Raw genomic sequence first — 26,159 nt, 5'->3', positions numbered from 1 at the left:
AACAGTATCTTTTATCCTTCCAGCAAAGAGCTTCTACTTAATATTACTCCATTTGGGTTTGAAGAGTCTGAGAACTTTGAATTGGTTCAGAATATGGTTAAACTTGAAACATAGCCTTTTAAAATTGATTCAAATCTTAATGGAAAAAAGTAGAAGTAATGTATAATAATTTCTTATATGTTTGGTAATTATAGATACTTCTGAACCTTCGGTTGCTTTGGCAAGTCTTGTGCAGCATATCCCTTTACAAATGATTACAGTCCTGATTGGAAGCCTTACCACAGATCCCAATGTAAAAGATGCAAGTATGACACAAGCTTTATGCAGGTATAGTATTGAAAAGAGTACTTGTTAACTTAATTAAGCATCTTGTTTATTACATGCATTTTAAAGGGAAGATTATTATTTCAATTTATATCACTGCTTATTTCAAGTTCATCGCTCTGGATAGTGTATAGTATTGAAACCACAGCAAACAAAACAAAAAAATACCGACAATATACATATAAATAGCAGATGAATAAAAACAATGACAAATTAACATAACTATTGTATGGCCTACTGTCACAAAGCATGGATATCACAACAGAAAGGGCTCTCAGGGCCCAACACATAGCATTCCCTACTAAACCTGACCTGAAGCATGCCTCTTCTGTCAGACTTAAAGGCACAACTACAAACAATCAGGCGGAGGTAATCCTTCAGATAACCAAGCCCATTCTAGTTAATGTGCAGATTAAATCTGCATATATCTGAACATGGTGTTTACTGTGTTGGATTTGTATTTGGAATGGAATACTTTATTTGGCCAAGTGTAATTAGAAACATAAGGAATTTATGTCCAGTACAGAAGCACTCCATGTACTTGCAAGCAACAGAGAGAATAATATAATACCAATAAAATTGGGAAATGAAGAAGATAATGAAAAGGATAAATAATGCCACAACCGCACTGCATGGTTTAATATGCATACAAATTAGATGGAAACTGCGAGAATCACTCTGTTCAGCAGAGTGATGGCATGAGGAAAAAACTGTCCTTGTGTCTAGTTGTCTTGGTATACAAGGCCCTATAGCACCATCCTGAGGCAAAATAGTTTATGTCCAGGATGTGAGGTATCTGCAGATATAATTTCAGCCCTTTTTCTGATTTGTGTAATATACAGGTCTTCTATGGAAGGAAAGCTGGTTGCAGTTATTCTTTCTGCAGTCTTGACTATCAGTTGAAGTCTGTACCTGTCCTGTTGGGTTGCTGTACTAAACCAGACAATTATTGAAGTACAAATAACAGACTCAATAATTCCTCTGTAAAACTATATCAACCCCTGAGCTGATACAGGAAGAACATTATTTGTTGTGCCTTTTTAATGATGGTTCTCATGTTAAGCATCCATCGCAAGTCCTGGGAAATTATAGAACTCAAAAACTGAAGGACTCTACTGCTGATACTGTTCTGTCAAATATAGTAAGAAATGGTAAAATAGAAGGGCTCCTCCTAAAATCCGCTCTTCCTTTCTACAGTTTTAAGCATGTTCAGCTCCAGACTAATCCAGCTGCGCCACAGTCGGACAAAATTCCTTTTGCATTGATTTAAGCAGCTTAAATTGGCCATGCAGTAAGCTAGCCCTCTAAATAAGAAATTTATCTTTTTCTTTCCTATCTTTTCTTCCAAAATAGAATACATAGGAGTACAATAGCATATTTTATTTTTCATTAGCTAAAAAGTTATTAAAAGGTGTGCTGACTGTATGGTATCTATTTTATATGGGAATACTTTTTCTGTGATTACAAAAGCTCAGTGCACGGAATATGCCTATATATTTTAATTACTGTAGACTACAAAGTCCATGCATGGCTTAGGAAAATAGTGCCATTTCATTAGAAATGAGGATACTTTTGAAGGTGGATTGTGTTTGACAAAAAGAACAGTAATGAAAAAATGAGAATTCTTAGAAAAGGTTTGTGTTTCATTGTAATTTCAAACTTTTTTTGAACTCCTGTACTAAACGTGTGAAGAATTTAGAACTACTGTTCCTCATATTTTCTTGTAGACATTTCCTTAGCCTTCTCAGGTGTCCTTACTTGATTAGCCACCTTTTTCCTTGGGGTGTTTCATTTTATTTATTCTACATTACCTAGGATGATGGGTAATGCAGCTTTCCTAGCAACTAACCTAATGTTAGGAAATGGGGAAGAAATTAACATTTTTTAAAATTAGATCATGAAACTTATTTTTCCAACAAAAATCAGTAGCACTTCTGCTTTCCAAGGAAAACTTAATGGAGGTCTCATGTAATTACAGAATGTAGAAACGTGTATTGGGGATAACAAATCTGGGAGAAAAAAATATTTTAAAATTACAAAAATGGTGAATATTGTGGCTTAATAGCAAATCTAACTTGAAGATTATTTGTGGAATATCAAATTATGCTATGAAGAATTTGTTTTTTTACTATAATAGATGTTTGATGATGGATTGGTGATAATGTAAAGAACTTTGATAGTTTTGTTTACCTAATGTGATAAAACTGTATTGTGATGTCTATATAATTTATTCCTTAGAGCACTGCAAATAACAAAATATGTGTTGCCTTGAGGGAAACAAGAGACAAAATATTGAATCTTTTCTATAGCTTCCCTAAAGGAAAAGAGCTATCTGGCAAAGTTTTTCCCTCAGCCAGAGCATCATATGGTCTCAGGGTAACCTATGACCTTCATATAATTGATATAATATGAAAACCAGTACCAGAGTTCAGAAATTGAGTAACTGGGATATAGATTTTGCAGCTAAAATACTAAAAAAGAGAAATTCATCACTTTTCAGGATGATTGATTGGTTGTCCTGGCCATTAGCTCAGCATGTGGAGACCTGGGTGATAGCATTATTGAAAGGACTGGCTGCAGTTCAGAAGTTTACTATCCTTATTGATGTTACTTTGCTTAAGATTGAATTGGTAAGTATTATTACTCAGTGATTATTAGAATGTTAGTTGATGTTGTAATAAAATTGTAAACGGATTGCTTTTTTATAAAAAATTTTCACTTTAATTTGTGTATTTGTAAATATATGATACAGAATTATAATACTTCTGTACATTTCTTATTTTTAATAACAATTCTTCCTTTTCCTGCAAGGTATTTAATCGCCTTTGGTTTCCTCTGGTGAGACCTGGTGCTTTGGCTGTCCTTTCCCATATGTTGCTCAGTTTTCAGCATTCTCCAGAGGCTTTTCATTTGGTGAGTTTTTTCTTTTTTTGCTTTAAAATTGTCACTGAGAAAGAAAATACCTATAAGCAGGACATCTCACTATTATATCAATAAAGCCAAAATCATATCCTTACAACCCAGAAAAAAAGAAACATAAAATTTGATTATATTATAATTGATTCTTAACTTCAGTTTTATCTTCCTCAATCTTAATGGTTTATGTCATAAAACCATTAAGTCTATAACCTTATGTCTATAAAGTTCTTAACACTTTCTTTCTAAGAGTGTTGTATCTTACACTGGGTTGTATCAAATTATGTTATTCTAGTGGCCAAAATGTTTTTGACCGTGTAGAAATGTATGCCCCCTCTGATATTCCTATCTTGATAACCTCATGGAATAGGAATGGCTGATACAGAATGAAAGTGAAATCATCAAAATTATTTTTCCATTTTGCTTCATTGAAGCTTTAACTGAATTTAAATAGTCTGTCATCAGTGAACTTGGATGCAATTCATTTTATTTGTTACATTGCTACAGAGGTCTGTTATAAAGAACAGCATGAGTTATAATTTAGCAATAATGCAAAGTAAACTAAAAATTATAGGAATGAATGGTCAAGTTGTACTCTGCTAATTCTAAAATGATGGAGTGTTCTTTTTAGCACTTTCATAAGGTTTTTCCTTATTTGCTAGCAGATGTGGAAAATTGTGGAGCTGTAAAATTAATTTCAGGAAGAGCTCATAAAACATAGAATGTTTTATATGTTTGCAGACTTAACCATATATTTTAAAAAGTTACTAAATGTTTCAATCACAGCATGTAGGGCAACAATGTATTAGCAGTGGCTATCCTGATTTCAATCCCAATAAAATGTGAAATTATGTTTCTTAACTTCAAATTGCTCATTTAAAGAATAAAGATAAAACTGATCAATTAAGGTAAATAGATAGTTAATTATTATGTTCTGACTTCGTAATATAGTAATTGTCTTTAAAATGTGTTATGTTCAACAAGCAAGCCAATCATTAATCTATTTATCTTAAAATTAGATTGTTCCACATGTGGTTAAATTGGTAATATTGGTCAAAAGTAATGGTCTGCCTACCAGCACAGCATTCTTAGAACAGCTGAGTGAATTAATGCACTGTATGATGTACCATTACTCTGGATTCCCAGAACTTTATGAACCTATTCTAGAAGCAATAAAGGTATGTAAATACAAATATTTCAGTACTGAAGGGCTTAAACATCATTTTTTATTCTTATGCATAAAATTGTATCAGTTATTTTTGGATTTCAGGAAAAAATAAAGAAAAACATTGAAATCAGTAAGCAGGTAAAAAGTAACAGTGTCATTAATGTAAATCTTTTAAATAAGATCTTGAGTTGTTTTATCCATAAAAGAAAATGGTAATGTGTATTTTTATTTCAACATGGTAAGATTTTCATAGAGGTATTTTTTGCCTATTAATTATTAAAAAGAAAAGATTATTTTAGCTAATTCTTTATATCAGAGATTGCTGTTTAAACTAGCCCAAAGATTTCCAGATTAGGAAAAAGATTTTCACATTTTTGTTATCATGGGAACTGAATAGTGTTTTAGAAGATAATACGTGTTTAGATTTATGTAATAAACTTCCACAAGATGGGTTGGTGAGCACTTAGCTTTAATCCTTGATTTGCAGTGCAAGAAAGAAAAAAATATATCATGGTGAACAAGATGGTTATATGTTGTCAGTTTATAAATAGGCGCTTTTCCTAGCAGAGAAGTTGTTAAGATTTGAAACTGGTGGGACATAGGCTGTTTGACTGCTCTTTTAGTAGATGTAAATGTCATGAAAACAGTTGCATAATACTCATTGTTCAACTTGTCTCTCTGTTTTCATTATAGGAGCTTTCCAAACCCAATGAAGAAAAAATTAAGATGATACTGAATCAGAGTGCCTGGACATCTCAGTCCAGTTCCTTGCAATCTTGTCTGTCTAGATTTTCTGGAAAATCTGAAACTGGAAAGACTGGTCTGATTAATTTAGGAAATACTTGTTACATGAACAGTGTGATTCAAGCACTATTCATGGCTACAGAGTAAGTTTAATCCTATTTGTTTTAAGGTTGCAACTTTTTATGTATGCAGTATGTTTTCTTTTTTAGAAAAATATATGGCATTTTTCAAATATAAGATTCAAACAGTCTCTACCATACTGGCATTTCAAAGGGCCCTGAAGACATAGCTGTTGGTGATGACAACTGGCACCCATTATCTTCCCTTTCCTTGTTACAATCTAGGCTTGTTTTCTTTGCCATATTTGTTTCCTTGTTTTGTGTTCCTTGTTTTATTTCTTGTTTTTAAATGTTTTGAACAATTTGTAAATGCCCAGAATCGCTGGAAGTTGAATGCCATATAAATTTAAGTTATTATTTCTACTAGTAGTTCTCTGATGGCTTGAATATAGCAGTAAGAATCTGAGTAAGTAGCAGAATATGTTTCCATGCCTCAGTTCACATTATGATTCTGGCATTTATATAGCTTTCTGTATGAGTTAATGCAGTGGTCCCCAACCTTTTTGGGTCTGTGGACCGGGGGCGGGCAGGAGGCAGCAACAAGACAGTGAAGAGGTGGGCAGCAGCGGGAGGGGATGGTTACGCGCATGCAACCTAACCCTGCGCATGTGCAAAAAAAGCTTCACATGCTCTCCTGGCGCTTGCGTGGCCCGGTTCCCAACAGATTGCACACTAGTGCCAATCCATGGCCCGGGGATTAGGGACCCCAAACCTATTTCTGTACTAGAGGAAATTTAAAGACATCCCTTCTGCATTATTTATAATTGGACAATTTATTGAAGGCTGTTTTTTTTCTTCTAAATTTCAAACCAAAACAAAGTCATTTCCGAAAGTGATTAAATTGTTCTTCAAAAATATGGCTTAGTATTAAAATTTAATTCAAATTTGAACAGTCTCATATTGCTAATATGATTTCGAACATAGTTAAATTATTTTAAATTAGCTTAGTAAATGCTCTTGAAACATCGGAGTATCTTTGTATAAATTTGTATCTGAAAACTTTATGATCTCATCTTTTGCAGTTTCAGAAGACATGTGCTATCATTAAATCTAAATGGGTGCAATTCACTAATGAGAAAATTACAACATCTTTTTGCATTTCTTGCTCATACACAGGTTTGTGTATTCTGAAAATTAAAGTAATATTGCAAAAAAGGGAGGTTTGCCTTATTTATGTGTAGAATTGATTGTGGAATATTTGCATTTTTTATAAATCAGTAGAAAATGCAGACCATTTTGTTTCATCTCTGAAATTTTGAAACAAAAATTGGATACTTCTGGGAAAAATGCAGATTCGTTGAAACTGAGCATTATACTGATACTGTGCTTGTAAAATTATAAGGTGCACTTATAAAACAGTAATTTTAAATTCAGTATAATCAAATGTTTTATTCAAACATTCCCCCCACAAGTTAAAGTAACACATTAGGGGGTTAGGATTAATGTCCAAAATTACTTTGGAAAAGAACGTTAAACAATTCTCATTGCACCTGAATATATGAAATTTCATTAGGCGTCTTTAATGATAACTATTATTTTCCCTGTATTTCAAATATACTTTTTATTCTAAATTAATATTTAAGATTGAATTTTAACATGAATTGGGAAATAGATATTACATATTTGGATTTTTCTGCTGTCAGAACAGTTCATTAATCCTTAGCTTTTCCACTATGTAAAAGTATGTGAGAAAGACTTTGAGAAGTGGGGTGAAGAGATCATGTCTAGGGAACAATCAGATAAGAAGGTACATCCTGCAGCTACATAACTCTCCCTAACTTCTCAGGTTTTAAATGAAATATGATTGGAGATTTGTACTTTTAGATTTGCAAAATTATGTTAATGTAGCCTTACAATAAATTTAGAAGTAGCTTATAAGGTCTGTTTCCTATCTGATATACCTGTTAAGGCTGACATCTACTATACTTGCCTCCTATTCACTTGATTTCTGTTTTTACAAATTATGAATTGCTTTGTAGAATAATGCCAGTGTTTCAAATTTGTTTTGTCTTATTTGTTTTTTTTTTATTTAGAGGGATGCCTATGCTCCTCGCCTTTTCTTTGAGGCATCTAGGCCTCCTTGGTTTACTTCTAGATCTCAGCAGGACTGCTCTGAATATCTTAGGTTCCTGCTAGACAGGTAATGATAATCAGAATTCATTATCCAAGATGTTATTTTTAAATACATTTTATATGCAAAATACGTTATAGGCAATGCATTTCTTGTAACTTTGTTGGGTAAGAAGTAGTCACCATAAGCTTCTTTCACAGAGAGCTGCAAAACCTGAAGTAGTCTTCCCAATCTTCAGGTACAAAAAATATGGTATATTTGTAAAAACAACTATTACTTAAAAATAAAATAATCAAATTTTATATAGTTTGAAATAACATGCTTTGCTTTTGACATGTATGACATCTCAATCATAGTCTCTTTCAATACAATCTTGGTTTTCAGTTTCTGTTTCCATTTGAATCTCTGCAGTGGGATGTTTCTTTGTCTACAAAATTCATAGGATATGCCAAACAGCACAAACATTACCCCACTGTAATAAACTAAAGTAAAGTAACTGTTAGAATTAAAGCAATGGAGCAGAGTATATTAATCTGTAGTTGGGGAGACGGCATTCAAAGTACAAATAGTTCTTGACTTGACGACCACAATTGAGCCCAAAATTTTTGTTGCTAAGCGAGACAGTTGTTAAGTGAAATTTGCCCCATTTTACAACCTTTCTTGCCACAATTGTTAAGTGAATCACTACAGATGTAAAGTTAATAATCCAGTGGTTAAGTAAATCTGTCTTCCTCATTGACTTCGCTTGTAAGAAGGTTGCCAAATGCAATCACATGACCCCAGGACACTGCAACCGTCATAAATACGAGTCAGTTGTCAAGCATGTGAATTTTGATCTATGATCTATTTTGACTATGAGGGTGCTGCAATGATCATAAGTGTGAAAAACTTCAGTGCTGTTGTAACTTGGAACGGTCACTAAATGAACTGTTGTAAGTCAAGGACTAACTATTTCTTTCACACTAGACTTGCCTAGTAAATAATTGGTTGTATGTATAAGCATACTGAAACATAGTAATGTATCAAATAGGTAAACTGGTGGAGAACAATATAATTTGAATAGAATTTTTTTTCCCTAAGGCTACATGAAGAAGAGAGAACCTTGAAAATTCTGTCTTCATCAAAGCTTTCTGAGGATATGAATGAAGAGTCCCTGGTCCAAGAAGTAGCCAACAAATCTCCACTGTATATCAAGCAGTCATGTTCAATGAAAGAGGAGAGAACCTTGATAGAAAAAATGTTTAGAGGGAAACTGCAAACAAGCATATGCTGTTTAAATTGCAAAAGTACTTCTCATAAAGAAGAAGCCTTCACAGATCTTTCACTTGCTTTTTGTCCTCCAGTATTCTTTAAAAATGTTGGTCCGCCAACTGTAGAACATTCATCTGATGAGAAAGATGACGCCATGGAACAGGTCAATGCTAGGGCATTGAGCCCCGTGACAGAGATGCCATCTGATGTGGTCACCGTTGGTGATTCCTGTGAAATGATCACAAATGATGGGACTTTGAAAGATCCCCCCACTGACTCAAATTCTGAAAATGTTACCGATCCTTTTATCTGTAAGACTGAACTTGGGGATAACTTGAAGAAACACATCAGTGAAGTTACTCCTTCAGTTACTGATTTGCTAAATTATTTTTTGGCACCTGAAGTTCTTAAAGGGGATAACAAATACTTTTGTGAAAAATGTGCCTCCTTACAAAATGCAGAAAAAATTATGCAAATTGTAGAGGAGCCAGAATACCTCATCCTGACTCTTTTGAGATTTTCATATGATCCCAAGTGTCATATTAGGCGCAAAATCCTAGATAATGTGTCTCTTCCGCTTGTTCTAGAATTACCTGTTAATAGAACTCTCTCATCCTTAAGTACATTGTCAGGCATTTGGTCTATGAGTGTTGAGTTTTCTGATACAGGGGAGAATCTGGCTAAAAAGCTAAAGCCTTCTGGTGCTGAAGAAGTTGGTTGCCCTCAACTAATCCCTTATGTATTAAGTTCTGTAGTTGTACACTCTGGCATATCTTCTGAAAGTGGGCATTATTATTCTTATGGAAGAAATGTTGCTAATTCAGGGTCTTCACTGGGATCTTTTGATCAGTCCCAAACTCTGGCTTTAGCTTATCCTCAGAGCAATTTAACTGCAGCTACTGAAAAGGGTCTGGATGAAAATGAAGTGTCAAAGGAATGGTTTCTATTTAATGACAGCAGAGTGACATTCACCTCATTTCAATCAGTCCAAAAAATTACAAGCAGATTCCCCAAAGATACTGCTTATGTGCTGTTTTACAAAAAACAAAATAATGCTGGGACTATCAGTACTAAATCAGCCAGTGGAGTCTGGATCAATGGAGATCCCCCTCTGCAGAAAGAACTTATGGATGCAATTACAAAAGATAATAAGCTGTATTTGCAGGTAAGGTGCAGATATTAATCTGAAGGAAATCAGTTCTGTAGTTAATGTAAACTGTAAATGTGGACAATATAATACAAGGTTGGGAATACAAATCTAGGCAGATTATTCTGATTAACCAGCATTGTTAAGATAATGTTATGGATTGCTTTATAAAGTATTTTATTATTATTTATTTTTCACCCATCTCACAGATTGAGGTGAATCTGAGTGGGATTTTATCTGATCTGCATTTGTTGAATATATAAATATTATAATTATAGAATTAAAGGCTTTACATAAAATGAAGTCATTTAAAAACTCAGGGTACTGTAAACTACAATTTAGAATTCAATTTGACAAAAAGGTTTAGGTTGATTTGAGAATTTACTGAAGTGTTCATATTTTTCAATATGGCAAGTATAAATCTCTTTCTACCTCAGCAGTATACTTCAATTCTTTTTTAAAAACAAAGAGTAGGAGTCAACGTGAAGAATACCAGTACTTGTCAGCTCTTGACCTTCCATTATTTAATGAATATTCTTAGAGTTGTTAGGTTAACATATATCTCAATGTATTTTTTTATTCAATTTATATAGCTGACCATTTCACATGTGCGACTCTGGTGACTCACACACTAGTTTTGAATAATTCTAACCTGAAAAAGTTTGAAGTGGAATCCAGTTGAAATTGACTTGGGCAAAATTACAAAATCTTAGCATATGTTAAGTATACTCCTCGATTTCACAAGCACATGTGAGAACTAAGGTGATGAGTGTCGAGAGAGTGAGACAATAAGGAAAATGACTAGACAGAAGGATTATATACAGAGGATGACAGGAAAAAACGGATCAAGGAAAAATCTTAGAAGAATTTGAAAATTGCAATATTTATATGGCATTTGAGCCATACAAATGTGATTTTAGGTGTAGAGTTACTTGGTCATATAAATGAAGCGATAAATAATCCATGATTTGGATATTTTTTATATAACAAGTTTTTATTGGTTTTCCAGTTTTACATTTAAGTATTTAGAAAGCAGCGTGGTGATTGGGTAGTCAATAATACAATAACAAAATCTTTAGTACATATCTCAGGTTACATCATCAAAAAAATCCTTCTCTATTTCCCTTAACATTTGCTATATCATATTTAAGCTAGTAAATTTGTAATTATAACAAGCTCAGTTAAAACATTTATCAATATATTTATGCTTATACATATCCACGTCCTGTATTTAAATTTTACTTAATTTTTAATTACAGTATTCCAATTTAACCTTTAATATCCATAGTATTTAAATTTTGGGTAACCCAAATTTCCTTTATTTCACTACATAAAAATTATATCTAAAATACACTATTACTTACTTAAATATATTCTTATTTTGATAGACATTTTCTATTTCTCCTCCTAGTACATCACCACTTACTAACAGTATCCTTTATTGTCTCAAATCCATCATCTATATGTTATCTGGGGTAAACAATAATTCAAAGCTATTTCCTAATAGTTAATTTTAATTTCCCTTATAAATCTAAATCCTCAATAGTAGGCCAATTAATTCCTTATTTTTTTATCATTTTCCAACAATAGTTAAATCTAATAAATATATTTCCCTTCATCTCAAAATCTCCCTTTAGCCCATTAGTTGAGACTTTAGGATCCTCTCTAATAAATCAAAAGACCCCATTTTTTAAATCTAACTCTAGCTTTCTTTTTATGCCAACCAGGCTTCCATACCAATGCCTTTAGATCATCAGATAGATCTCCCTTCATTCTTGTACATGTTAGTTGAATCAAAGGAGACCATCTAGTTATCAATTTTCCACAGGAATTGGCCCATTTATGGTCGTTAAGTTGTCGCCCTGGTGGCCCAGATCCCCATATTTGCTCTAGTATTTTTGTCTTCAATTCAGTCTGGTCTTCTTCCTCAGGTTTCTTCTGGTGTAAGTAGAAAGTCATATCCAATTTTACAGTTGTTTGGTTGTCTAGGTTTTCAGTAGGCTGTACTTGTTGATTTTTAGCACCCTCGAGCTTAATATTACTTTCTTCCGCTTCTGTTGTTTTTTGGATTGTAGATTCTTTATTTGCAATCAGGGTTTGGTTGTCTAGATTTTCAGTACATTGTACTTGCTGTTCTTTAAAGTCCTCTGTCTTGGTATTAATTTCTTCTGCTTCTATTGTTTTTTGAATTGTAAGTTATTTGGTTGCAATCAGGGTTTCGCTTTGTAGGTTTAAGCTGGCGCTTTTGTCTTTCAGTCTAGCTTTAATTATCTCAGTAGCTTCAAAAAATCTTTCAAGTATAAGTTTGTAATTAGCCAAAATTTGTTGCTGGTCCTCTTCCATTTCTGATATGGCTATAAATGGTCTTTTAGTGAAGGCTATTTATTAAGCGAGAGTCAGTGAGTATTCACCTCCACAGTCCTAAAAAGCAATTTCACCGCCCAGCTGTTCTCTCAGCTTTTAATCTCTTTTAGATAATACAAAGGACAGATCTGGGCTATGAGCAGGTCTTTTTATCAAGAATATTCACTTGCTGTACCAAGTTTTGCCACAAGATGTCCTCCCAAGCTAGGTTTTTGTCCAATTTAAGTTCTTTTTCATCTTTTTTACCAGTAGATAGAGTAGCAAATCCCCGTAACAGTAGGAACTTTTTGGGTCCCTGAATATCAAGTAGATACAAATCCAATTATTTAGCTGTTCTTTTCAAGGCTTTATGTCCCGGAGGTAAACAAACGCCGCCATTTTAGAGGGTGGGAGGAGAACGTTCCCTTCCCTCTCTCCTCACAGGGGGAAGCAATTAAGAAGCTTTTTACAGGAAGATACTTGGGGTACAAAGAAGGTAAGATCTCACCCAATTCCTCCACGGTGCTTTCGAAGTGTTGTTAGTAATTTTGGCCTTAGCTGGTAATGGCTTAGTGATGGGTCATGTTAATGGCCGATCTTTTCCCCATCAGTTCAAAGAGTTGCCCGGGATCAAACAGGAGGGCTGCCGCCCTTCCACAATCGCTCAGAGTCCTCTTCACGTTCGTCGCCCCTCCAGGATGACTTCCGACTCTTTTCAGGGTCCCCTGGTGGGAGAAAACTGGACGGTGGAGGGAGCGATCGCCCTGCACGTCCGCCAGTGCCAAAATCACAAACCGGAAGCCCATGATTTGGATATTTATGTGGATAAGGAAAAGTGGGAAACACTTAATTTGTTAAAAGCAGTCAAGTAATGCGTCAGTTTTTCAATTGGGCGTATTTTTGTCTACAACTTACCCTCAAAAATGGTTTAAGTCATTATCATCATCAAGGTCTTCTACAGAGCATATTGGGCAGTGAATGTTTTCCAATGGTTTTGATCATTTGCAGCATCTTTAGCCATAGTCTCAAGAGACATTAATGATCTTAAGAACTTCCTTAAGTGGTGCCAAATTTTCCGAGGACAGCCTCATTTTCTCTTTCCTCCAGGAGGTACCCAAAAATAGTTCAGTCCTGCGTCCAAAAAGCAAATTAATGCTGGTACAGAATTAGCTACCTTGGTGTTAGAATAAGAAATTCCATATACATTTATTTATTAAATTTATATGCCCCTATCTCACTATCCAAAGTAATTGAAGAATGCAAAGTCTAATTCACTTAAATTGTCCAATAATTTTGGAAACCTCCCTGACTGATTGCAATAAAGTCTGTTAATTCATTGTAAAGCTGTGGAAGTGGAAGTGAAAAATTAACTTGATGATAGAGCAGATTTTATTCACAAAACGCAGGTTAGGTAAGTCTCAAAATAAATTCCTATTGGAAAGTCTAGGAATCTGGTCAGTAGTTCTATGTGAATCAGGTTAGACTAGAGTTGGAAATTTGAAGGTTCAACTTTGTGATTTAAAATTCAGCACAGTTCAGTTGGATTGACACCAGTTCAAGATTTCATTTGGAAAAAAAGATTTGTCTTTATAATAAGAAAATGTTGAATGTCTGAAGCAGTTTCACTTCACTTTTTGGTATAATGGAATTCCTGGTTGCATCAAGGATATGATTTACCTGTAATATCTTGGGTTAGCCAGACATGGCAGCAGAAGGATGTTAGTACAGTTACAATGCCATAATGATAGGTAATCCATAACAAAATAGAAAAGATGTCACCTGTGCTTCTACACCACACTCTTATACACAACAGTCTTATTTTTGAAGAACAAAGAGGCTTAAAACTTTTCTAGCTGTGCAGAGTTTAAAAGTAAAGGAACCATACTTCTTATGGCTTCTAATGAGGTCTGACACGAAGGGCGTTATCGAGTTCCCTCAATTAAACAGTCTTGTCAGATGGTACTTAGGAAATGCACCTCTCTGTGGTTGCATCTGTTTTGTAAAATAGCCTCTCCCCCAATATTGAAATGTCCCTGATCCTGATGATCTTCTATAATACATTAAAAACTTGACAATTTCTCTGGTAATTGGACCAGGAAGTTAAGTGTGGTAATTATTGCCATCCAAGGTCATAAGTCAAATGGGTGGCTCTATATAGCTAGTTAATTAATAACTTTGAATCTATATTTACAATTCTGAAAACTGAGTTGAACTTCCAGTTGTGTTTGCAGGATCAGTACATTCCATTAGTACAAGAGAGAGTAAAATTAAGGCTTGAGACTGGCCATATTAAAGAATGTGAAAGAAACCCTAAGTAAGGTTAGCCCTTCTCATGTAAAAGAGCTGATTGGTAGATATAATGAACAAATAAACTACTGCCCAGTTGTTTGTATCAGTGTCAGAAATCATAATATTCATGCTGAAGTTACTACACTGTATATTATTTGTAAGAATTATAAAAACTACCCAAACTCTGAAGTTCTTTGGATCCACTTTACTTGATCCAGTCAATGCTCTGTTGAATCTATTGACTCATTCAAAATGTTATACAGTTCTACCAGTTCATAAATGCAATACTCAATGGGAATAACAATAGGATAGGCATACTGATCATTTGAGTCCTTGATCTGTTATACATCTTAATTCATGATTTAACAGAACTGAAAACATACTCCAGAAAGATTGCCAAAGAATTTATACAGGATTCCTGCAAGACTAGTATTTAATGTTCTTAATTGTCTCTGGTAATTTAGTAAACAATTCTGCCTACACCCTAAAATCAATCATTGCAAAACTAGGAGTGCCTTCGTATGGGACTTTGCATTTTTTTCATCAGTAGATAGACTAATTAGAACTATACAAGCTATTTTTCTAGAATCTTCTGGGGGAATACTACAATTATGATGGATCTAGTATCTCCTTGTTAAAGGATTTTAAAGAAATTTAAAATGTTGCAGGATCCAGTCTGAGTCAATTCAACAGGACCAAAGGTTTATTCTTCCAAGCTTTTGGGCTCGTGCTGGAGCTTATCATCAGGGAACTTCTCTCTCTACAGAATATGTGCATTAGGCCGTTCTACACGTATTTATATAGTGCCTGGTTGTGTGTGATTTTTAGTTGTTGGGGTGTTGGCTGGCTATTAAGTTGTTGATTGTTGTTTTCTTGTTCCACTGTACCCTTGGCTCCCGTTAAGCTGGTGGTAAATCAGCACTTCTGTTGACTGACAAGGAAAGTATTTTTGAGGCTTCAATCCCCTGGCTATTTTTGTCCCTGTTTGGCCAACAATCATAGTAACTGCAAAATTGAATCCTTGCAATCTGTCCCACATAGTTGCAGGGACAATCCATGCAGGGAATACAGTAAATTACATTTGAAGTTTCTTCCACCTCCAAATGAGCTTAAGTGTTGTGCCAGCCATTTAGCCAGGTTGTAGGTAGGAGTACCCTTTAGCGCTACAATACGTCTGAGAGGGATCCCTATTTTGTGTATTTTGGTGCTCCCTGGGCTGGCGTCTGTTCCTCTCATTAAGTTTCCTGACTCTACCCTTGAGCTCCACGGTCACATCACCTACATAATTTTTGACACAACTCAGAGGCTTAAATCTGGTTCCTGATAAGATCAAAAGAGATCTTGATCTCTTTTGACATGATGTCCTTATTTACATCCATCCCTCCCCATTTACCATATAAAGTGATAAACGGAAAACTAGAAGAGTACAATACAGATCAAAACAACCTAACTAGGACACAAATCATGAATCTACTCCAGTACTGTGAACAAATCTTTTTCATGTTTAAAAAGGAAATATATGAGCAAATAAAAGGAACACCCGTGGAATCCCCAATATCTAGAGTCATTGCAGAAACACTCCTGTGCAAACGACAGCACTGTATTTTTCAAAATTACACCCCAAATTTTGGCGCTGCTACATGGATGACATTTTTGTCATAATAATCGATAGCCAGCCATCAAAACCCTAATTAACAGCTAAACCCACACACATCTGGGCACCATACAATGCATACTGCACATTTTCTGGAGAGGCAGAGGTTCTGTCTCTGATGGGTTCTGATGGAAGAATAAACCTTTGATCCTGGTGACCGACTGAGATTGGATCCTGTAACATTACCCTGGGACACATATATGTACCTTCGTTCACGAAATTTGAAATGTTCTGGAATAGTTACAAGCATCCTTAAGTTTAAAACAAAAGTTTCTAAAACTAGTAAAACAAATGGATACTTCGGTTTATTTTGTGGGGTGTTTGTTTTACATTTGTATGGTCACCTTTGAAGAAGTCTTGTGTAAAAATATTGGATATAGCTATGTCATATGTAGAATTCTGTTTCCTATTTTTCCCCCTGAAATTTGCATTATAATCACTTTTCTTAAAAATTGATGTCTGTGTGTATGACTACCATTCATTTTTTTCCTTTTAGGAACAAGAGCTTAGCGCTCGAACCCAGGCCCTAGAAGCATCTGCAGCTTCGTGTTCTTTTCGGCCAAATGGATTTGATGACAATGATCCCCCAGGGAGTTGTGGTCCAACCGGTGGAGGTGGTGGGGGAGGATTTAGTACTGTTGGCAGGCTTGTATTTTAAGGAAGATTGCATTGGTTTCTAAATAGCTTTGATTCCTGCACAGGACTGTTATGTTACTGAACTGTATTAAATAATGTCCCAAGCTTTTTTCAAGATGTGATTTTTGTTCTAAAAACTTTTGTTTTTTGTTTTTATTTGAAATAAATAAGTGCATCATGGAGAAATCTACCTCTTAAATTCACTTGTTTTTTGGAAAGATACGCCTGGCCAAAAAAGGAATTAAACTTTTTAAAAACCAATATAGATCAGATAAAAGCACTTAAACATTTAATTCCAAGTTCAGTGATAAAATATTTGAAAAAAGACATATTTGTGTGAACACCAACAGTGCTTGTGTTTTTGAGTTTTATTTTGTTTTATTTCTTAAATATGTAAATTGTCAAAGGCATTAGAAATGATAACTATTAAATGGAAATCTAATCTTTTAAACAATGTAACCCAGAATAACAAAAGCTCTAATTCAATATATTTGTATTACAAGTACAAGTATGTAAAGAATCAATTTCACGTGCTTGTTAAGTCACTTTTCTACATGGGTGTAATCTTGTAGAGAGAGTTTTTGGAGAGAAAAAAGAAAAACGTTTGTAGCATTTCTTATTGCTTTAAGGATTTTAAAATTATTTCAGGGAATACATCTTGCTTTGAAGGAAGAGTTTCTATGTGCCTTGCCATACTGTAACAAAGTACAACAATTTTTGAACCTGAAGAAAAGTGTAGAACATGAGATGTTAATTTCTTGTTTAATATGAAGTTCATGAATTTTTGAAAAGTAACAATGTTAGCTTCTCCAAAAGTAAAGTCTAATGGTTCCAAAAAATATAGTAGTTGCTCATGTTTTTAGTACTAACACTGGTTAAAACTTTTTGCATTGAAAATTAACATCGCTGTTTTAAAAATTGGAAGTGAAGCTTTATGTATATTGCTGAGATTAAACCTCTTAGGATCATATTTGCTAGGTGTGTGGTAGTTGTCAAGAGAATTTGAATTTTTTCCCCCCACATGCAATCTTATCTAGATTTTTTCCTCATATCCTGTTGCATATCAAGTGAGTATGCAAGTTTTGGAAACACAGTTAAGAACATTTGAGTACTGGGAGAAGAGACTTTGGTGGCATCAGGGTTTGAAAGTCAAAGTAGTTTTGTGAGCCCAGTGCAGAATTAATGTACACATCTTACTAAAATATGTGATTTTTAACAATGCTACTTTGAAGGGCACAAAGAGTTGTAACACTGACTTGATTTGTATTACACCAAAGATGCATTAAACTAAAAACAAATTACACTCATTATCCAAGAATTCAGCTATTGCCTATTTGCCTGTGCTAGTGTTGTTCAAATATTTTTAGTAAATTATGGAAGATAAAAATAACTCACAGTGGTTTTTAAAACTTTACATTAGTAAAAAGAAAAAAATCAGTATGTAGTCCTAACACTTTGGAACTTTGGATTTTGTCTTGTAGGTTTGTTTGTGTTTCTGTCCATATTGCCTCCAATATAGGCAAAAAAATACCAAAATGAACCTGCAGCACCTGCAACACAAGAGCCAAAGAACTAGGTAGTCCAGTATATTATTTTTCCCATTGCTAATCAAATGCTTTGACTGCTTGCCAACAGACTTGAGGACAACTGCCATTTTTTGCTATTTCCCAAAGTCAAAATACTGTATCCACTGACAATTGAATTAATATTCTAGGGCAATGTCTTATGTAAATAGCATTTTATTTCCTGAAAATAGAAAAAAAGGGGAAAAAAGGTATCATCTTGAACAGTTCCTTGCAGTCACAATTCTGCACAAAAAAGCACCGTCATGGGGAGTTTAAGGCAAAGCCTAAGAATTCATAGAACAATTCAGCCAAAGTTCAATTCTTTATTTACTTATATACAATAGACAAAATCTTGCCAGGCTAAACCTTTACTACTATCGCCCTAAAGGATATATCCTTGGAGATTCTCTCCACATTGCCTTTAATTAAAATACTGCTGAACAATTAAAATATATAATTTCCCCTTAGGTTGTTATTTTCAACTATCCTATTTTGCTATGACCTTGAATGAATGCAGAAATTGTTTTTTGAGACAATTATCTTTGAAATTACTCTTATTTTAAATTTATTGAATAAACACATTTTGAAAGATATTTGATTTGCACTGCACACTACAGTATATTTTCCATAACAATAATTTGCCTGATAAATTGGTAAATATTGACTGCCACATCATCCAAGCTAAGCAAAGCCTATATAGCATAATTTGTGAACATTGATACAGATTTCAGCACACATCATCTATAATTCATGAATATTAATATTTGAATTTGTTAATTATATCAAAGCTGTTTTGTACAATTAATGAAAAGATCGACTCTTATAATCAAAGGGACAGAAGTTTATAATCATTTGGTCATTCCCTACCCCCTCAATTTTCTGAGAATGTCTACTGACCTATTCTTCCTGCTGTATGTTGTATTTCATTTCTCTTGGAAATCAATAATTCTCCCAACTGTGGGTGTGTGAATGTGTAGTCTATTCAGACATAACTTGAAATAAGCTCATGGAAAGTACTCCAGATGTGTATATGAGAAATCTGTGACACTTAGGCTAAAACAGTCCAGGACTGAACTTTTGCTAAGCTATAACTCATTGAATTCAAACAACATGCTAAGCTTAAACCAAATAAACTATATTATATTTGAAAATAAAGTGTGAATTCAGTGATTATACTGACTGTTGTTCAGTAAGAGCCCATGCCTCATAACACCCAAATTACACAGGATATTTAAGTAAAAATGTTTATATAAAGCAATGCTGAATTTTCTACCAGTGGTTTATGCTTCAAATTCCGAAAAATACAATTATCAAAATACGGAGCACTGTAGAAAGATAAAAAATTACTACTTTTCACAGGAACATTGTACATAGAAATATACAGCTTTCTTTGTCATACATATTCTCCAGCATGAAATTCATGTGGCAGGTCTGCTGAGGCATCAGTCAAATGATGGCATTCCTCCCAAATATTTGGGTACCAACTGTTTGCAAACAGACACAATTCACAAATCCTATTTTTACAATGGCAATAAATTTCTAAATGTGCACATTATTCCCAGTTCTTTGTCTGCTTCATGTTCTGCATATTTCCAGTTTAATTACTACTATTTTCTTATTTCTGCTTTCTTTTAGTCCTTTTGTTTGTATTAAAATTGAATACAAAGAATTGTCGAGATCAAAGCTAAACAATTTTCTCATGGGGAATCCCTTTTTTCTTCTGTGTTAAAACACACAATAATTCCCAATTTTGTATTAAAACATTAGTTCCATGGCTGTAATTGACTAGTTAAAAACAGGGAAAGTACTCCAATATTTAAACAAGCCAGCAAGAAGAAATGAAACCTACTTCAGATTAGGAGCAGAAATGTTATGGGCCACTGAAGAAAAAGATCCCATCTTCTATTCCTATTAGGCTAGTAAAAATACTTATAAATTATCTAAGAATTTTTTTTAGGAGAATGAATCTGGCCAACAAGTAATCTGTGTTTTACAAGCATGTTCTTGAAAGTTACATAAAGTTGATACAAAATATACTTCTCTCTGACATGCATTCATTTAAAAGTTCTTCTTTCTAAGATCAAGGTGCAGTTGCAGATGTTTAGAGCGGAACGTATGGCCTAATTTTATTCCATGCTTTTTGTCTAAATTCTGAAGAATTTGAAAACTTGCAAGCCCTTTTATTAGGATTGGTTCTAAATAAATACTATATGCAAAACTAGATTTTTTTTCTGGTGGAGGAGCATTGATGCTACATTGGTTCTTTTTATTTAATTCGTAATTAAATAACCTGATAATTAAATTATCCTGGCTGCTGCTCTTGGATTATGTATCTCAAAGTACAAACTAAGGAATAGCTTTGGGAAGAAAGCAGAGGTCTATTTACTCTGAATCTCTATTTTGCAGCTGTAGATTCTTAATGAATAATAATAGCAATAGTAAAAAAAATCCAGTCTAAATTTGGAGTATTGCTTAAAAGATAGGATCAAGCATTCCATTCTGCCTTGCACTAGAGCAGGGGTGTCAAACTGCTGGCCCATGGGCCGGATGCATCATGCCAAAATCGCGCCCACCCCATTGCCGGCAATGGAAAAAAAGTCACGATACATCATGACACATCATATGACGTTGCGAGTTTGACCCCTGCACTAGAGGATGCCAAGTTAAACAGTTTTGCCAACATTCCTAAAGTATACTGCAAGAGAAATAACTGAATTCAAGACTTTATATTAAAGGGAACTATTTCTTATTTTAAGTGTTGCTTCTTGTTCATTTGTAATTTTAAGTGTTGCTTCTTTTTCACCTTTATTTGTAAGAAGTGTGTGTGTGTGTGTGTGTGTGTGTGTGTGTAGCAGCTTCTGAAATCAAGACCATATGCATAGAAAGTTAATTTTGTACCTTTTTATTTATGATAGAATGTAGATAGACCTTTTTGGTCAATTCTTCTGACTCACACATCATATGATAAATAATGAATGTATTGAAATAATTATCATTAGAAACTACAATACAACTCAAGTAAATACAGTAATAGTAACATATTAAAGTGGTCTATTGTTTATGTTGTGCTTGTTCTGCAATGATATATTCCTTCAACTGTTGACTCGTAACTCAAAAACTCGGAGTGAATCTCGTACCTCGAACAAGATCACTCCATTGCTCGTTAAGACTCCCTTGCTCGTTAAGACGTATGCAGCTCGTTAAGTGAGCATGAGGTATCTCAGGGTGGGGAAGGCCATGGAGGACCTAGTGATGGAACAAGCCCCCAAGCCCTTCCAACCCGCTAAGATACCTTATGCTTCCCCCTCCCTTCCTGCCATGCTGGACTCACCTTGAAAAGATCCATCTTCTCTCTGCCGCAGTTCCTGCTGCTGCCCAGATCTGAGGCCAGGGGATGCTTCTGCAGCCCTCCGGCAGTCCGTTTCCAGGTGGCAGCAGCAAGGAGAAGGCCTCCAGCACCCAGATCGGGCCGCCTGAGGGCCACGGAAGCATCCCCCAGCCTCATATCCTGGTGGCAATGGCCTAGAGAAGGTCTCCGGTGCCTGGATTGGGCCACCTGAGGGCTGCGGAAACATCCTCTCGGCCTCAGATCTGGGTGCAAGCAGCCTGGAAAAAGCCTCTGACGCCCTGATCCAGCCTCTGGAGGCATGCGGAAGTGTCTCCCAGCCTCAGATCCGGGTGGCAGCAGCCTGGAAAAGGTATCCAATGTCCCGATCAAGCCTCCGGAGGCACGTGAGTGTCCCCTGGCTTTGGTTCCGTTCTCTGTTGCAGAGAACAGAGGCCTAAAGTACCAGGAGATAACGCGAGATCAGTAGTGTAAGATCTTGCCCCACTGATCTCGTGTGATATTGCGTTACTTTAGGCCTCCGTTCTCTGCGAATGCACCAAAGGCCTGTAGCAGACAAGAAAGTAAAGGATTTCGAGCTTCACAGTATGAGTATTGAAGGCCTAGTGCCTAGGGAGACCCAGGATAGGGGTGTGGAGAGGATAACTAGGGTGAATGTTGCAGAGCCTCTACGGTTGCTTGTAAGGACGAATGACTGCCATGGTGCTGCAATATTCGTAATTTCGGGACTTGCTCGTAAGCACTAGGAAGCGCTTATTTCGTAACTTCAAATGAGCGTTAAGTGGTCGCTTGTAACTCAGGGATTACCTGTAATTGGTGGACCTAAAGGCAGAATGTAACAGTTTGGACCTGCTGTGAGGGCTGAGAGTGGGAGACAATGCTTTGCAGTGTTTCTTATCCTTTCTCCATGACCGGTTCCAGTCAGTGTTGGTGGGGAGGAGAGTTCGAGCCATAGGCCTCTGCCTTGTGGAAAACCTGTCCACCAGAAATTTGCATGTGCCCACCTTTCTAGCCTTTGGAAGATTATTAAGATATGGCTTTTTATTGAGGTGTTTGGATAGTATGGAGAGAAAGCATGGAAGGAGGATAGCTGAGCCTCCTATGGGGCATCCCAAATGGAATGATTAATAGAGGACCTTGGAGATCTCCTAATCCAACCCCCTGTTCAAGCAGGAGATTCTATATCATTCCAGGCAAGTTGCTGTCTAATCTCTTCTTTAAAACATTCAGTGATGGAGCACCCACAACTTCTGAAGATAAGCCTTTCCACTGATCATTCCCACTGTCAGGAAATTTCTTTTTAGTTTTAGGCTGGATTTCTCTTTGATAAGTTTTCATCTGTTACTTCTTGTCCTGCCTTCAGGTCCTTTGGAGAATAGATTGATTCCTCCTTCTTTGTGAAGCCCCTTAAATATTTAAAGATTTCTATCATGTCACCCCCTAGATCTTCTTTTTGTTAAACTAGATATTCTCAGTTCCTGCAACCGTTCTTCATATGTTTTAGCCTCGAGTCCCCTAATCATCTTTGTTTACGTCTTTGATTAAGATGCAGGTTTTTTGTTTATTGTTTTATTTATAAATTGTATGTTTGTATGCCACCCAGAGTTGCTTAATATGGGCAATTGTATAAATCAAATAAATAAATAAATAGTAATTATAGGGTGATACTTCTTGTCCTTCCCCTTATATCTGTATTGCATTGTTCTCCTCAAAGTTACTTCTCTCATTCCTGCCTTTCTCCTTTGTACAGTGATACCTGGGACTTTTACCCAACTTGTGCATACTGCCCAGGCCTGTTTTCTCTTTATCTTACCCCTTCACATATCTCTTTTAATTTGGCAGTCAAATCTCAATAGAATAGAAAAATGATGTAATGGGGGATTGGGGAAGATTGGATAGGCAAACCCTTTGGCAATGGGTAATACCCTTCAGCAGGTATTACTTGCTCCCAGACTGACTTCCTATTCAGTGACTCTGAATGGCCTTGTAAAATCTCCCTGAAATAAGGATTCAGCTGCTGATTACCAGCCTGATAAACATATGATGGTCATTCCAGTTTTTAAGATATTTTCGACAGGCAAGTTCTTTTCATTTTGTTCCACCCTCAGAATCACACTTGATAGGTGCATAAAGGAATCTTTTTGGCTGTATTTCCAGAGTTTAGAAAATCCTGCCAAATAAGATCCAGCCACCTTCCTCTGTGTCTTTTTCCTGCAATTCTTGCTATTAAGATGATTTTTTTTTGCTGACTGGTTCTTTTCTAATTGATAATAATTTCTTGTTATATTTTATCTTTCTTATGGTTAGGTAGACCTGAATACTAATTTTAGAAAAATAGTAGTAGTAGTAGTAGTAATAGTACTATTTGATAGTAAATTAGAAGAAAAAGATCAAATACTCTCTTCTTTCTTCTGTCGTTGGAGTATTTCTATGTTCCTATTTTTAACAGATAAAGGAATATGTGTGTGTGTATGTGTGTATAGCAGTACCTTTGTTCTATATGAATATCAAAGCACATTTTTGCACTATTGACTTTGATTTGTTTATATTTAATTTTATAAGGCTTTTTTAGTAAACCATAATTCTGCTTGCTATTGTGAGAATATATCTAGATGATGGTTAATAAAATGTTGGCTCTTAAATTAATGCATTACTAACTTGAAACGTGACTATAGCCATTGCTTATTGGCTAGTGACCACCAACAATAATTATCATGGGAATTAGAATTAATCTTGTACTTAGGCCAAATCCTGCCACTGATTGCTGATGATATCTCAATTTTAAATATTCTAGAAATTGTTTTTCATGCAAAATGAAAAATATAGAATATTACCATTTTCAGTGGTAATATTTTAAATCATTTACATTTGACCTCTACTCATATTAAAATAACCCCTCTACGTTCATGTCTTTCTTGGTTTTTTCCTAACTCAGTAAGAATTGAAGAAGCTGTTTGGATGAGAAGCAAAATATTTTCAAAGAAAAAACCAAGACAGTCCAGTTGCCTTTTGGAAAACGCACCTTTGGGACAACCATGACTTGGATGATTGAGAATCTCCATAGACATGAACGTAGAGGGGTTATTTTAATATGAATAGAAGTTAAATGTAAAAGATTTAGAATATTACCACTGAAAATTTCAAAATACCTGTTGAAGAAACACTTCAACAGATATACGTTTGAAACACTTTTGTTCAATTTCTGTAGATCAGTACCAAACAAAATAATGAGCACAATATGTACACAGCCAGTGTTTCCAACTTGAAGCTAGGTGGTGCTATTTTTCAGTTTTTGAAAGAGTAGTGCTATGCGTTTTGTGAAGTTTACTTCGCAATTTGCACAACTGAAGGTTAATCCCTCTTAAAGCAAAACATAACATGAGAATTAAGCAGTCAAAACAGCTGAATGTCTCTTCAGTTCTCTTGCTAATGTACTCATGTCTTGTCACCATCGTTTCCATTGCCACAGAACACATTAATTTTTCCTTCAAAAGCAAATTATGCATATTCTCACTCCCTTACCATTCCAGTCCTAGAGAACTTCCTCTACCGCCATCCTTTCTTCTTCTCCATGCCAAAAATATTGGGCACAGCTTTGGAACCATTGCTGCACTCAGCAGGCTTCCAGCTGTGCTGGATGCATGTTTGGTAAAGCAGGCAGTAAAGGCTTATGGGGATGCTGAATTTAAACAGAACATTAAAACCATTGTTCTGAATCTATGGATGTGTTGCTTTTTAAAACTCTACCCCTCCATAAATTTCATCGGGAAGCTTGGAATGGTGACCAGTTTTGAAAGAGCATTCTTGAGGACACAGTAAAGTAGGAGAGTGAGATCTAGTTATCTGTCAAAACACCCCACCTCCTTCAACTACATTCCAACTATACCTTTGAGACTGGCAGATGATTTCCTGCCAGCTGCATCAGTGCAGTTTCAGAATTGGTGAGTAGACTCTGCTTCTCTGCATTGACGTGTGAAGTAAAGCACTAATCAAAACTCACCATTTCCCCAAATCCAATCTTTAATACTCTCAAAACCAGCAGATGGTTTTCTGCTAGCTGATGATATTTGGAAAGAAGAAGGGCAGCAAAGCTAGAGGGGTTAACCAATTGCTTTGATTAATATGCCTAGATAGTCATTACATGCAGGACTGGCGTTGGTAGTAGGGACTATACATTTTATATCAGCATTGTTTTCTGCCAACATATAGATCATGGGTATAAAACTTGTCACATCACGTGACGTGTCGTATCGTGACTCTTTTTGCATTGCCGGCAATGGGGTGGGCACGGCTTTGGTATGATGAAACCAGCCCGTGGGCTGACAGTTTGATACCACTGATATAGATACATAGGTATCACTTTAATTCAGCTGTGTGGAAAAGTCTGTAGTGAGAATTCAGCCAGGACTCGGAAGACCCACTTTCAAAGTCTCTCCTATGTAATAAAATTATTCACGATTTAGTTTAACTCTAAATTGGCATCTTATGCAAAGGTAATCACCATAATACAGTATTTGCTTGATTTACTATATTGTATGATCCTAGCCACTGTAATTTTGAAATCATGGCTTATTGACGTGATGGCC

At 35.3% G+C, this 26,159-nt stretch overlaps 1 protein-coding gene across 1 annotated transcript in view; it reads left to right on the top strand.

Moving 5' to 3' along the window:
- Positions 1-16,770, top strand: part of USP38 (ubiquitin specific peptidase 38) — a 19,028-nt gene extending 2,258 nt beyond the window's left edge. Inside the window, exons 2-10 of the mRNA XM_015817179.1 lie at positions 195-327; positions 2,825-2,954; positions 3,136-3,237; positions 4,260-4,418; positions 5,102-5,295; positions 6,294-6,387; positions 7,305-7,411; positions 8,423-9,758; positions 16,523-16,770. Coding sequence (XP_015672665.1) covers positions 195-327; positions 2,825-2,954; positions 3,136-3,237; positions 4,260-4,418; positions 5,102-5,295; positions 6,294-6,387; positions 7,305-7,411; positions 8,423-9,758; positions 16,523-16,684 — 2,417 coding nt within the window. The 3' untranslated portion in view covers positions 16,685-16,770. The remainder of the gene's footprint in view (positions 1-194; positions 328-2,824; positions 2,955-3,135; positions 3,238-4,259; positions 4,419-5,101; positions 5,296-6,293; positions 6,388-7,304; positions 7,412-8,422; positions 9,759-16,522) is intronic.
- The last annotated feature ends 9,389 nt before the right edge of the window (positions 16,771-26,159 follow it).

This window comes from Protobothrops mucrosquamatus, unplaced genomic scaffold (assembly GCF_001527695.2).
Source record: "Protobothrops mucrosquamatus isolate PMUCROS unplaced genomic scaffold, P.Mucros_1.0 scaffold559, whole genome shotgun sequence".
Lineage (NCBI taxonomy): Eukaryota > Metazoa > Chordata > Lepidosauria > Squamata > Viperidae > Protobothrops > Protobothrops mucrosquamatus.
This window is presented reverse-complemented; position numbering and strand designations above follow the sequence as displayed.